The 14,897-nt window shown below is 40.0% G+C and overlaps 1 protein-coding gene across 1 annotated transcript in view; it reads left to right on the top strand.

The window, feature by feature from the left end:
• The window catches only part of MAST4 (microtubule associated serine/threonine kinase family member 4), a 572,191-nt gene that overhangs the window by 491,571 nt on the left and 65,723 nt on the right, over positions 1-14,897 (top strand). Inside the window, 2 exon segments of the mRNA XM_032627144.1 lie at positions 5,487-5,556; positions 11,523-11,601. Coding sequence (XP_032483035.1) covers positions 5,487-5,556; positions 11,523-11,601 — 149 coding nt within the window.

The raw sequence follows: 14,897 nt of genomic DNA, 5'->3' as shown, positions 1-14,897 counted from the left end.
TAAAAGAGCATAAATCCCACCCAGATTTTCAGGGGCTTTTTGCATTTTTTTAATTAAGTATAGTTGATTTACAAGATTGTGTTTCAGGCATATGGCATAGTGCTTTGGTTATTTTGTTTGTTTGCCTGTTTGTTTTTACAGATTATATTCCATTATAGGTTATTACAAGATACTGGGTATAATTCTCTGTTATACAGTAAATCCTTTGTTACTTATCTATTTTACATATAGTAGTTTGTTCATCGCATACACCAAATTTGTCCCTCCTCCCCTACCTCTCTCCCCTTTGGTAACCATAAGTTTGTCTTGTATATCTGTGAGTCTGTTTTATTTCGTATATAGATTCATTTGTATTACCACTTCTATGTGGATTCTAAAAAGTATCATATAGTATTTGTCTGACTTAATACCCTCCAGGTCTGTCCATGTTGTTGCAAATGGCAATACTTTGTTCTTTCCCCCATACTTCCGCTCAGTCCAGTTTTTCAGTAAATCCTGTTGTCTCTACAACCAGATCATACCTGAGATCTACTCCCATCCTGTCCAAACCACCATCATCTCATACCTTGTCTATGCTGGTAGCCTCCTTACTGATCTCCCCTGCTTCCTGCATTTGTGCCTGCTTAGAGCCCATTGGCCACAGAAGAGCTAGAGGGCTCTTTCTAAAATGCAAATCAAATCACACCATTTATATATTGATAAATATTTGTTGAATGAATTAATCAGATGACAGTGAGTAGTGGTATTGGGTAAGAAGGATCAATATGGCAGGGATGGGAAAACCAAAAGAGGCTCAGAGAGGCCAGATTTTAAGAAAGGCTTGATTTATTGTACATAATTCTCTTTACTTGAAAACCCAGGCATAAAAATCTATTTATTGGCCTGCTGTGAACACTTCACAGCTTACCCTGAGAGAATGCCACCGAAGGCTAATCAAGGTTTCTCTCTGTCCACCTAGAGTCTAAACAGCTGTCCAGGTTTAATTAATATTCTGCAGTTATATCCGGAGAGGAGCCAGTTTCTGAGACAGCTAAGTGAAAGGAGGATTTCTAACTCTTCTCTGGCATCCGCTGGATCTGGTAGCATAGACTTAAAGTTCTCACGTGAAACTGAACTGTTATTTTTCAAAGTCCACTCAGCTTGAGGTCCCTGCATAACTTGTTCCATTGCCCCCTTTATCTGCTGCCATAACATCTTGTGAGGGGGGTCCTAGGTTTGGTCCTGTGAAGTTTCGACTTAAGGTTTTTCAGCAGTGTCAATTCGTCGCTGAGAATCTCCTGCAGAACGATTAAGAAACACAGCGCTGGTTGTTGTGGTGTAAAAAAGTCACAGCGAATTTAAGCCGATCACCAAGTAATGACAACGAGGATTCAAGTGAGGACTTACCCTTTTGATCTACCAGGAGTTTCAAATGGCAATTATCATTAATTCTTGGATCCCTCAAGTCCTGATAGAAAATCACGGCAACCAGAAACTATCATTTTGTGAACAGACAGCTATTAAAAGCACGTTAATAATGTATAGTGGGTATAGCATATGCCTTCTAAAAAGATTTGCAGCTTGTTTCTCTGTGGGAAAGACACAGGACTTCTCCAACCTAATTACAAAGCAATCAAACAATTTAATTAATCTGGAAATCACTTTCTTAACAATAACTGCCTCTAAAATGAGGCACCCTGTGTAGCTCCGTTAGGTAAAGTACTGTTTTGACGTACTGCCTGTGTATTAGCCACGCTAGTTGCCCCTGGGGATCCTGGAGTTAATTACCTATTCAACACCTGACCAGGACTAAGGTTTCCTTTCCCAGGTCAGAAACAGTAGTCTATAAAGTGTCATGGCACTCAAACATCCAAGAGGCAGCACATCCCTGGGAACAGCTGGATTTGTGTTCTAAGCAAGTGTCGCACATATGGGCAGAGAATTAACTGGCACCCGTTTTCGTTTGAGAGTCTCTCAGGCATTGCTTTGCAGATGGGTGGATGAATTCAGAGAGCAGTGCTGTGAGCAGTGAAGGTCAAGTATAGGACTCTGGTTTCAATCCAGCTTACTTTCTTGTCCTGGAGAAGTGCTGTGCGTATCCACAACAGTCTCGTCCTCATCTCTAAGTTAAGACTATATAAGGTGTGTTTTATAATTCAATCTGTTCTAAATTAGTGTTGTTTTGTATAACAAAATAGTACCCCTGGGCTTCCCTGGTGGCGCAGTGGTTGAGGGTCCGCCTGCCGATGCAGGGGACACGGGTTCGTGCCCCGGTCCGGGAAGATCCCACATGCCGCGGAGCGGCTGGGCCCATGAGCCATGGCCGCTGAGCCTGCGCGTCCGGAGCCTGTGCTCCGCAACGGGAGAGGCCACAGCAGTGAGAGGCCCGCATACCGCAAAATAAAATAAAATAAAATAGTACCCCTAAGACTTAAGAGACAACATAGAAATCAATTTTTATTTCAAATAAGAACAAAGACCTCGAAGATTGACTTCTGCCTATTTAATCTGCTAATCTTCTAATCTCTCCCTAAGGAAAATAGAGGAATTTTCTGTAACAAATGACAAAAATGTCTAGAATACTCATCTACCCTTTTCTTCTACTATTACTACTGCCCCACTTCTCTCTAAAAGTTCCCTGTTAATGGGACAGTCTACTCACACTGGAAGCCTCAGTCACTTTTAGTCTGTAATCTTTTTCATGACTTATTTCTAATCCATCACCATTTACCCTTGGTTTGCTCACCAGAATATCCTTTCCATTGGCTTTCCATGTCCTAATCTAGCTCTTTCTCCTCGGCAGCACATCTGTCCACTCGGCATACTCAATGCCAGCTTAAAATCTCTTAGCATCTCTCTTGCATCCAAACATCTCTTAAGGCCTTCCACTAGGTAGTACCAATACATGTAGTTCACAACTCATTGGCTTTACCAGTCTGAATTCCCTGCTTGTAGAGAGCCTGTCTCCACTGCATTGCCCCGCTGTGTTTGGGTTGATTCTGTCCCCTTCCTGAAGTCCTTCCATTCCTTCTGTTTATCTCCAGCTTGCTGAACTGACCTCAAATTAAGCTATAGTGTCTCGTCCTTAAGGAATTATCAGTCTAGTTCATGCCACCTTCATTTTCTCCAATATCCCGTTGCACTTAAGGGCCTTTGTGATAATGCAGGGGCGTGTATATTTGCATTTCAGCTAGCTCTTCAGTCAGACATGAAACAAGAAGAAAGATCTGTGGTTAGTAAGATAATAGGAATGGCTCTATAGCTTGGAGTTGAGGACCATTGTCAGTGGAAGTGCCTGAAAAGGCAGCATGGAATAGGAAGACAAAACCCGAAGATGAGAAATGGTTAATGGTAGCCCTGGGTTTTTTGTTTGTTTGTTTGTTTGTGTAAAGAGCAGAGTTAAATTAACCTACCTCTGTATCTCCATCTCTGCCCATTCATCCTCAAAGTGATGGTCCGCCATGTATTATAAGATGTTACATAGCTTCCTGGGGGACCACTCCTTAAAATCTCTAAAAGTGAAAAGGTTTTTAAGATAATTCCTTGTCTCTCCCTCCTTCAGAGTCTTAAAAACATTTAATAAGCTCTCTCTAGTTGTTCTGGTTGATCTCATATAATCTCCAGATATAGTGTTCTCTTTACAAAGAACACAGGGCTAAGAATTTGGTGCCAAGTTTCACTGGCCTTATTATTTATTCTCAGTGAATAGGGTAGCAGGGATTGTTCTCAGAATGCCTTGGCTTCAATCAATTGTTTTGTTTCTCCTCATAATTTACTGGTAGTTTGCTCTGTGTGGGGTGTGAGCAAAGCAAACGGTTTTTTCCCAAATAAAAACAAAATCGACATGGAGATTTCTGGCATTTGATTTGTTTCCCTTTAGAAACAAGATTTCTAGCCATCTTGAAATCAAGACCTTTTAAGGAATATGAAGAGTGATGCACAAACTAACTTGGGGAGGGGGGGGCAGGGGGAATGAAGGCTGTTGGGAAAAGTTCAAAGAACTTAATTTAGCTGTGTAGATAAATGGACAGAAAGAGTCCTGGATTGCTGGATGGCAAATGCAGAATCCATTTCTCCAGGGGCCCAAGGAACAACAGATGCAAAGGCATGATAAATTTCATTGCTGCAGGGGGGAAATGCTTCTCGATTCTCTATCCCTAAAGAAATGGGCTTTTCAGTGCTTCCCAGTTAAATGGCTTTAATTGTGCTGTCTGTCAGAAACTTAATGGCATCTGTTGGTGCCATCACTATAAAATCTGCAACTTTAATTGAAAAATTTCCGTAGAGGTGTAGCCAGTCCAGAAGTCCTCAAGGTAACACTGAAATTATCCACTTTAATGCATTAATCTATTCTTTTTGCACACAGGTAATAAATTGTTTACCTTTATAGCTAGGTACTGACTTGAAGGTGCCGCCTTGTATTCCTTACCCCTAATTACAATTGTCACTTCTGGTAAGAAATCAGTAATGTGGCAACTGGCTTGTTGTTAAGGATTAAACATGTCTTCTTGATTTATTTTCTGTGTTTCAAGAACATACAGGATTAGTTTGCCGCCTTTCCTAACCTCCTTATTTACACCAGCTACAGTCCCATCCGGTCCTCAGGAAATTCTCAACCTAATTAAACATGCAGAGGGAAGCAGGGTGGTCTGGAGTGCCCTGAACCTCCCCTCACCTGCTGCCTGCCAAGCTTTCTCAGTGGTCAGTAGCAGGTTACATGTTCTGATGGGGAAAGTAGCAAGTCCCCCAGGAGCTGCCGCCTTACAGAAAGCAACCCGTGCTCCACCTGCCTCCAGAGGACTTGGGGAAGACACCCTCTGCCAGCCTCTGTGTGTGGCTTTTAAAGACTGCCTGGCCAGTCACCACCCAGCTGCTTAGGAGCAGAGAGACTATTGAAGGAAATACGGATAAGGGTTAGTCCTGCTGGGCCACTAGGCCATACTGAGATAGAGCTGGATCATTTGAGGAATAGGTCTGAACTGTTGGGTTCTCCCCAGTATTTTATGACTTGTTCTGATATTTCTCCCTTTAAAATATGTACTTTGAAATATGAGGATTCATTTTTGAGAACTCAGAATTTTATTTCGGTTTCTGTAAATAAAAATATCAAGACTGCCTCCTTAAAATAGAAAGCCTCACCCTCCCAATTGAAGCATATACTTCTCCATCCATCCTGCTGTTGGAAATGTTAACATCTGGAAGAGTAGGAACCAGGACATTTGTATATTCATTATTCTGTAGGACTGAAATATTTAGGTTGTTAAATATATGGAAAACTGCTGGTTGGTGATGTAGGTTTGTTTATTCATATATTACACACTTGGAAAGCTGTGCTGGAGCTCAAGCTGACCCCCTGTCTCTTCTCCAAGTAAAAGTAAAACATTTTTTGAGGAGATGGACATTTTACGAAAGTGTACAGAAACTTACTACTAAAGAGAAGAAGGTTTTGGATGTAGGTAAAGATACAAAGTCATGATGTCACGTTTTTTTCTTCTTTCTCTCTACAGGAAATAGCCCTCAAGATAGTCCAAGAAACTTCTCCCCCAGTGCCTCTGCCCATTTTTCATTTGCACGGAGGTAAGGATTTCTTGTGAGTAGAATAATGAAGTGTTACGTGGAGAATCCCATCCCCCCAGCCCACGCCCTCCACTACCCTTTAGAGCTATATGTACCTCTCTTGGTCCTTCCTAGATGGTGGGCTCTTACTGAGGGCAGGAGAAAACCATTTCCACCTTTTCTCCCATCCCCAGTGCAGTGTCTCATACATGCTTTTGATGATCAACAGATTTTTACTGAATTATCTGAGCTTATATTATAAGAACTTGATTCACCTATATGTCTTGGTACAATTGCTTTTGTTGTTGTTGAAATACCTTTTTTTCCCCCCTTAATAAAAATGACCTTACTTGGGATCACAAGGTATAAACTCTAAGATGCCTTTCCTTGAGGGTACCAAGCCAGCAATTTAGTGATCTCCCTGAGATAAAGCCATGAGGGTGTTTTATGTTTGCTCTTCCTATCTGAGTTAGAATTGGACACCACGTATCAAAGTTATATGTCTCATATCTGGGTCAGTGAGTCATGAGAAAGTATTGTTGCTCAGAGGACAGTGGGCATATGATCTATTATCAAACCTTTTCAGTTCTGGATCTTCTACTGTGATTTCTCCCAGTCAGAGGAGTCTACACGGCCACCTCTTCTGTGTTGTGTGCGTGGAATTGGTGTACTTCACCCTGTCACATTCAAATCTTCACCTTCCTGGGTTCCGTCATCCCTCTCAACACGTGTATACCCTGCCTTCTTCCACCCAGGAAAAACACACGGAAAACAAAATTGTCCCTTTAGCGAGGTTTCTGCATATTCAGAATGAATTCATTTTATGGCCTGTTTCTATATATATGTGTGTGTGTGTGTATATATATATATATATATATATTTTTTTTTTTTTTTTTTTTTTGCCTGCGTTGGGTCTTCATTGCTGCGCGCGGGCTTTTCTCTAGTTGTGGCGAGCGGGGGCTACTCTTCATTGCAGTGCGCGGGCTTCTCATTGTGGTGTCTTCTCTTGTTGTGGAGCATGGGCTCTAGGCGCACAGGCTTCAGTAGTTGTGGCATGCAGGCTCAGTAGTTGTAGCTCACGGGCTCTAGAGCTCAGGCTCAGTAATTGTGGCACACGGGCTTAGTTGCTCCATGGCATGTGGGATCTTCCTGGCCAGGGATCGAACCCGTGTCTCCTGCACTGGCAGGTGGATTCTTAACCACTGCGCCACCAGGGAAGTCCCTGTCCTAGATATTTGTTAAATTTTCTTCAGAGACCTAATCATACCTTGAAATGAATTAAAGTAGCATTTAATTAAGACACATAGGTAGGTTAAAAAAATAGATTTAACACATGTTACTAACGAGCAAAACCTGCAACGTCTTCACTGTCTTTTGTCAGCATTCAATGCATTTTATATAACTAAATCCAGAGAAAAGGATCTGCTTGCAGCATTTTCAGAATTCCTGAAAAATTAAGATTCTTTTGTAAAATCACACATTCCCCACCATATGGTAAATGCCTATGTGTACCAGGCCTCCACCATAGGGAGGACACAAGAGTAATTAAGACGTGATCTCCAATGAACTTCCTGAGACCGACACCCCAATTTTCCCCAATTCCAACTTTGATACTTTCAGTGCTCATTTAAACACCATAAAGAAAATGTGACAATTAGCTGGTCTCACAAAGCCTGTGTTTGTTTGCCCGATGAATATTAATTCACTGTGGTGGTACCATTCTAAGTGAAAAGGGAAATCTTATAAAAACTGATTTTAAAAAAAGAGGACATACCATAGTCTTTAAAATACATTTCTCTTAAAAAGGGAATGCCTTTAATTACTTTAAGTAGAAAGAAAATGCAAATGTCATTATAGCCCACATTTAAACGTGACTGAAATCGGTCTTTTAATCCTGCCAGATTTATAAAAATGAAGAGAATCTAATAATTAAGTGGCTGACTGGAGGACAGATGAATCTGGTTTCTATGCTATAAAAAAAAAAAATACACAAACCCCTAGGCATGTTAATTTTCGACAAATAAACCGTAAACCGTAACAGAAGATTATCACAGGAGACCTCTGGTTCATTTTGCAGGAATTTCCAGATGGAACTCCCTCCACACTCTTCAAAAAGCATTAATTTAGATTAGGACATGAGTGATCATCTTTTTGAACTTTTATTCAAGTAAATAGAACCCTGTGTTTGCTATGTGAACTCAAATTGGCCTATTTTTATTTGACATCAGTCATCTTTCTCTTCCATTTTAAAGTTGATTTTTCATTCAAGAAACATGGAAATTCCATGGGTCTCCATTCCCTACCATTTGGCGTGCATTTCTGAGCCTTTAGGAAGTAATGCCATTTAGGGAGTCCCACATTTTATCATTTTGTATAGTCAGTCCAACAGAGGGGAGAGATTGTCCTATTTTAAAAATTATTCTTGGGTGACGGGATAAAGGTCAGACTTATTAATCTTTTCTGATCTTACTTATAACGCGATAATTTACCCCCCAGTAGACATCCCCTGTAATGTTGAATTTCAGACTGGGAAATAGGATGACACACACTTGCTTTCCATATTATCTAATAGGTGTTTGAGAGCAAAATTATCAAGTTAATTTTTTAGTATCGAGTTAAAATAAAAGGATGAAAATGAGCATCATAGTGTAGTAGATTTTGTCTGGAGCAAGGAAACATATTTTGTAATTTGCTAATCACTGTGATGAAGCTGGTTTACAATCCATCTGATTGTGGAGTTACTTAATGTTTTATTCCTTGGTGGTGGTAAACTGGAGGTAATGACATTGTTCTGCCTTCCCCAGAAGTTGTAGAGGTTTAGGTAACATAAGTTGCTTTCATTTTCATTAGAAATATAGACAGAGGCACTTCCGTGGTGGCGCAGTGGTTAAGAATCTGCCTGCCAATTCAGGGGACACGGGTTCGAGCCCTGGTCCGGGAAGATCCCATACGCTGCATAGCAGCTAAGCACATGCGCCACAACTACTGAGCCTGCACTCTAGAGCGTGTGAGCCACAGCTACTGAGTCCACGTGCCACAATTACTGAAGCCCATGCGCCTAGAGCCCGTGCTCCGCAACAAGAGAAGCCACCGCAATGAGAAGCCTGCGCACGGTAACAAAGACCCAATGCAGCCACAAATAAATAAATAAATTTTTAAAAATTTAAAAAAAATTTTACAAAGGAAATAGAGCCCTGAATAATCGTTGTGGATGTCTCCTAGCTGTCTGGCTGTTATTTATCAGGTTAAATCTCAGAATATATTTCCATAAGCAAATTACTGGAACAGACCTGCCTGCTGAGAGGTCAGGTCATGAGACACTTGTTGAGCACTGGTGGGCAGAGTTACTCTGGTTGCATTATATTGGCATAATTCATCTTGTTCCAATATCAGCTAGACCGTAAAATGTTTCACACCAGATGACTGTAACAAACAAACAAAGAAATCTTCCTCTTCATACAGTTGTAATAGGGACTTTTCTTTCTTCCTTTGTTGTATACCATATTAATCTAACTTTTTGTGGTTAGTGTTGAAATGATGTGGGTTTTTTGGTTTGTGGGGGGTTTTGTTTTTTGTTTGCCAATCTCTTTGTATCCTGTGTTCCCATCAGGTGTTTTTCCCTTCTTACTTTTTCATTTAGTGTAACATTAAGATTTCTACCCACAAAGAAAGCACTCTTTTCAAAAAAGCCTTGTTGCTTTGGCAAGAATGTACTCTTGTTTTCAGGTAACATTTTACTGGTAGCTGCTACAAAGAAAAGAGAACATTGTTAGTAGGATCCAAATTATACTTGTGTGATAGCTTTCTTCAGAGAAGGGCATGCTCTCTCTTAAGCACTATATATAGCATATATAGGAATTTCTGACGTGCAGTTGTCATGGTAATGAAAATGCAATGGTCCTTTGTGCTCCATTGGAGTAAATAGACACAGACAACTTAGGCAACTTTATGAGACATAACTTATTTCTGGTCCGTGGCTGCACAGAGTACTGAGCATATTCTTGTTTAAACATCTTTCTAGTTGTGTGTTTTCCAGAGTAAGCAAATGTAATTTATGCTTCAGAACTAATAAGAACATGTCTCCTCTTGGAGTTGTTCATTCATCTGAAATATGTTCATTGATACCTGAGGGAAAGGAAAGTTAAGGAATCACAAAGCAAAATCATGGTGGGGGAAATTGTGTCCCTCACTCTTTCCAGAGACTAGTTTCTGATAATTGCTATTAAATGGACTGAACAAGTCCATTTAAAAATTGGAGCTGTTTAAAATAGAAAGTCCAGGAATGGGTTAAGTCTTTAATAATTAGGTAAATAAACTAGATCCAACCTGTGTCCATTTAATTGATGGTCAGATGTCTTTATAAGCATGTTTTTAGAATTATTTTCTTTTAACATTTTCAGTAGTATAAAATTATTTATAGAGAACATGTGATTTATTTCTTTTCATTCCTTTTATCTGGTATATTTACAAACATCTTATTTTGCTTCTTTTTTTAAAAAAAAAAACCATACTTGATTCAATTGTACTCCAATCGTGGTCACAGAAATGACAGGTAAATTTTACTAAAATCTTAACATTGTACTACTTCTGTGATTTGTCCACCTGAATTTCTCCATTTTGTCTTTGTGGACCATTTACATTTATTGGAGGCAACATCCCTGGCGGCCTATGATTGTATTCTCCCTTGACTGTAATTTAGGCTAAAATGTCAGTTTTTTACATAAACATCTGCTTGTGACATTTCTCAGATTCAAGTCGAATGCTGGTGAATTCCTTGACTTCAACTTACTGTGAATGTGTCTGTGGTAAATTTGGTCTACTCTTGTCTCTCATTTGGTAAATTAATCTAATCATGAGTTACAAAAAGTCTACTTATGATCCTGCATCTCAGAAAGCAGTATAGCTCTTTAGAAAAGTATGTGTTTCCTGTATTCCTCGTGGCAAATGTGTGTATATTTGTTTTCACACTGTTACGTGATTTTGAAGGCATAGTCCACTCAAAATTGCTAGTAAATTAATGGTTCTGGAATGCCAGAGATTTCAGAAAAAATTGACTTTCTGGTGTCCCCTTGCCTTAGCGACAGTGTTGTCTTTACTACTCCAGCAACTCATCTGAGACCCTTGTAATGACTATAATTCATAGCCAGAGTTCAGCCCAGAAGCAATCCATCCTGTTACGACTTGGAGATAAAAACCATACTCTGTTAAGACTCCTGACAGCTTTGCCTCTACGATTAGGGCAGCTAACCCTACTCTTTGCATTAGGCTCTATCACTAGTGGAGAATTTTCATTCTTCCCTCCCTCTCACTGGCTAGAGCTGGGCTGCATGCTCATGAACCCTGCAAGAGGCTTTTGCTGGAACACTTTATAAAGCCAGGTCGTGTCAGAAGGTATAATAACTCTTAAGAGAGTCTGTGTACAAGGTGAGTCACTTTCTTAGTGCTCAAATTATTTGCCACTTAAGGCTGGAGCCGGTCTTGAGCCCCCCGATCCCTTCTCCCCTCGGTGTGATGAGTAGGACTGCTCCCTTGAAAATAATAAGCAGAAAGTCCTGAGGATGCAATGGAAGTCCCCACAGGCTCTTGTACCATGCTGGAATGCAGGCCCTTCCAAAGATCATGGCCCCGGTTATCAGTTTCCAGATCAGAGTGTTTTTTCCTCCTCCCTTTCTGTTTTTATTCATCTGAATCTGCTGAGTCTGACTGATGTAATTATCCCTGGTATTCATTTTGTCAAAGTGTATTAGTGAGAGATCAATAATATGGATCACCCCATTCACTTTCTGCTTGTTTGGGTGTATTGATTCACTTTAAATAAAAGTCAACCTGCTGTATAATGTTTGTTTACTCTGGCCCTTGCTGAACATTTCCACATCCTCACTGACTGTGTTTGTGTCATTTGTTCAACTAAAAATACTCGGTTTCCCTGGGGTTCCCATGTAACCGTAATCCAGTGTTGGCCTAAGCTAATCTCACTTTCTCACCAGGACTGATGGACGCCGCTGGTCCTTGGCTTCTCTGCCCTCCTCTGGCTATGGGACAAACACGCCCAGCTCCACGGTCTCTGTAAGTGCCCGACTTTTCCTCTCTCACACCCCAGAGCTCTTACACAGGCAGTGCTTTCTCTGGGTGCTTCCTGATAGGAAGGAAAGGATAAATTCTGCATATCTGCCCCTCAGAGTAGGCAACACATCAGATGATGAGCTGACAAACATTAAAAGGACATACTTTTTGCTGCACGCTTTTAAACTATGATGCACAAGTTGAGTGAGTCCCCGGATCACCAGTTGGGAGGAGATTGGGAGCTTTCTTTTTCATACTATTTGGTGTTTTGGGTGGGAGGAGGAAACATAATCTGGTTTCATTGCTTTGGCTCCATGCCAGTGATATTAGTACTGAAAATGCCATTAAACTTTGATGGCCTGGGTCGTTTTTTTTCTTGTGTGGCTTATATGCAGAGGTTTTTTTTTTAGTTTTTCTCATTCAAAGGAAAAAAATGTCAAGCCTTAAATCTGTGCCTTCTGGATAAGAACTTTCTTTTAAGGAGAGACTAAAAGAACTTAGTAGTAGATTAAGATCAGTAAAGAGACAAGATGAAACAATGAAAATAGGATAGAGGAAGAAGGGATACTCTTGCCACAAACTACATTTCAACAGGAGCCCTAGCAATTACTAGAAGTGATTCAGTGGGTCAGATACATGCTTTCTCAGTTTAAATTAGTGATGTTGTGAGATATTTGTCTCCACGGAGCTTTATTTATTTTACTTTGTAAAAATTGAAGTATAGTTGATTTACAATGTTGTGTTAATTTCTGCCGTACAACAAAGTGACTCAGTTATACACATATTTTAGATGTTGAAAGTATGGGCCGCCAGTGTGAACATGAACGCTGACATTGATTGACCAAAAAGCAAAAAGAATAATTTTCAAATTTTAAGTGGTGTTCTTCCCTAGACTCCTAAGTGTCTCCGATTAGAACCCAACCACCAGTAAACGAGTACTTGTCCCCTGTGGCTTACTCGTACATACTCTCACTGAATCCTCTCCCATGCCCCAAATGTGTATCATGTTCCTTGACTCTAAATCCTTTTTATTTTTACTATATCGCCTTGCTTTGCCCTTCAGTCAAGTTTTATTATAGTTTGGATACAGAAATTTCTCTTTTGCAAGAAAAATAGGGGAGAACACAGGATCTTTCTTCTTTCCATCTCTAGTAAATCATACGTTATTTTAAAAAGTGAATCCAAAAAGCAAAGGTGAGCTACATAGAATTGGACCCCATTTGGTACAGATTAGTTTGGAAATTATATTTTTATAAATACTTATTATGTGTTAGGTACTAGTCTCACTACTTACAACGCATTGATTGGCTTAATTGTAGAAACATACCTCATAATGTGGTTGTCATTATTGTCATCATTTTGTGGATCAAAACTCTGAGGCCCAGAGAATGAACCGAAGGGCTGTCTATTAACCCCCTTGTCGTAGCAGTAAGAATACAAGTAAGGGTTCTAGGCGCTTGGCTTTTTTTTAAAGGAATTTACAAGGTATTTCTTAAAACAAACCTGATAATTAATAAATCTGACCTGGCCATCTGTCATAATTGGAATCACTGCTGTCCCTGACTTGCATATATGCCTAAAGAGAAAGCTTCCTGAGACAATTTTTAGTCACATACATGTATTCTGTGTTTCTAACAGCTTCTGCCCAGAGGTAGGGCAGCTTTTCTCTTAAGTGTTTATTTTATTGAAGAAGGTAGTATCGTATAATTGTTGATCTCTTATTCCTATTTTTCCCTTCAAAATCAAATTTTAACTTTCAAAATTAACCTTTTTACCAAAAGACCAAAGGAACTGTTAAATTTGTGGAGTGAGTGTAGGTTCTGTTGCCCAGAAGTTTGGCTATTTTTTCTCCTTATTGGTTATTGATAAAAAAGCTAATTGAGGGCTTCCCTGGTGGCGCAGTGGTTGAGAGTCCGCCTGCCGATGCGGGGGACGCGGGTTCGTGCCCCGGTCCGGGAAGATCCCACATGCCGCGGAGCGGCTGGGCCCGTGAGCCGTGGCCGCTGAGCCTGCGCGTCCGGAGCCTGTGCTCTGCCGCAACGGGAGAGGCCACAACAGTGAGAGGCCCGCGTACCGCAAAAAAAAAAAAAAAAAAAAAAAAAAAATTGCTAATTGAAAATCTAAAATGCTGCTTCTCATTTCCCCCAGTTTCTTTATGTTCTCGCCCTTCATATATTAGGGTGAACATTGTGCAAAACTGCTTAGGAGTTGCATTTTCTTCTTTTCTAAATCTAACCTGAATCACTCTTAGAGTCTCATTTTCTGGGTTAACTGGTTGTGATGTAGCTAATTAGAAATGCATTTTAGTTGTTGAGATGAAAACACAGAGTATGTACAAATAAGTTACAGACACTTTGAAAATGCAGCTTAAGTTTTACAGATAGTTGTTGTTAGCTGAATTCCAGGATTACTAACCCTGAAAGGTAAACGCCATGTCTTGATCCTTTGGGTATTATGTAAACTGCAAAATTCACAAGTGTTAAAATGCTCTATTCTGAAATTGGAAAGATTTGGCCATGTGGAGAATCAGTCCTTCCACAGAATATTTACTATTGCAGCTTCTCTTAACTTCAAATTTTGTAGTTAAAATTAATTTGCAAAGCTTTTCCAAGATAATATTCAGAACATAATTTTTAATTTGAATATAAGTAATATGGAATTGAAGCAGTAGGAGGACATCTCGCATGTATTTCTTACCAGATGAATTATTTTCTGCTGAGGGAAAGAATGGAAATACGAAAATAAATACCTATAAATATGAGGTATGACTATAAAATAATATTACTTTTAATAAATAACAAGTGGAAAATTACACATGCATATGGATACCGTCCCTTGCAAAATGGTTATCTTGAGAGACTAAATGTTTATTTGAATGATACCATTACTCAGAACATTTTGGGGGAACTCTTATTGCCTTGAGAACTAGAAGCACAGTTTTTTTCTGTAACTCTTCACTCTTTGAAGGTGGGTTTGATTTTTCATGTAGTCAGAAGTCATATGCAAACTAGTTGGGTGATGAGACTCACTGGCACCACACGTAGAGAACGTACTAGAAATATAAAGTCATGGGACTCAGTTTATTGGGAAATTCCCAAACTAATTCTTGAAACTCTAGTAAAAGTGCTGTTCCAAGGATGCGTTGACCAGCGGAAGTATCTTTTCAGTAAGTATATGAGGTCCTGAGGATGACACCTGCAGCCTCTGTTGGACTCACAAGTTCTCCTTTGAGTTCCTGACCTCTGCTGAAACTGACCCCTGGACTTCTCTGCTGTCCATTATTGACTCACTTTTGGGGC

This window comes from Phocoena sinus, chromosome 3 (genome assembly GCF_008692025.1).
Source record: "Phocoena sinus isolate mPhoSin1 chromosome 3, mPhoSin1.pri, whole genome shotgun sequence".
In the NCBI taxonomy this organism is placed as follows: domain Eukaryota; kingdom Metazoa; phylum Chordata; class Mammalia; order Artiodactyla; family Phocoenidae; genus Phocoena; species Phocoena sinus.
This window is presented reverse-complemented; position numbering and strand designations above follow the sequence as displayed.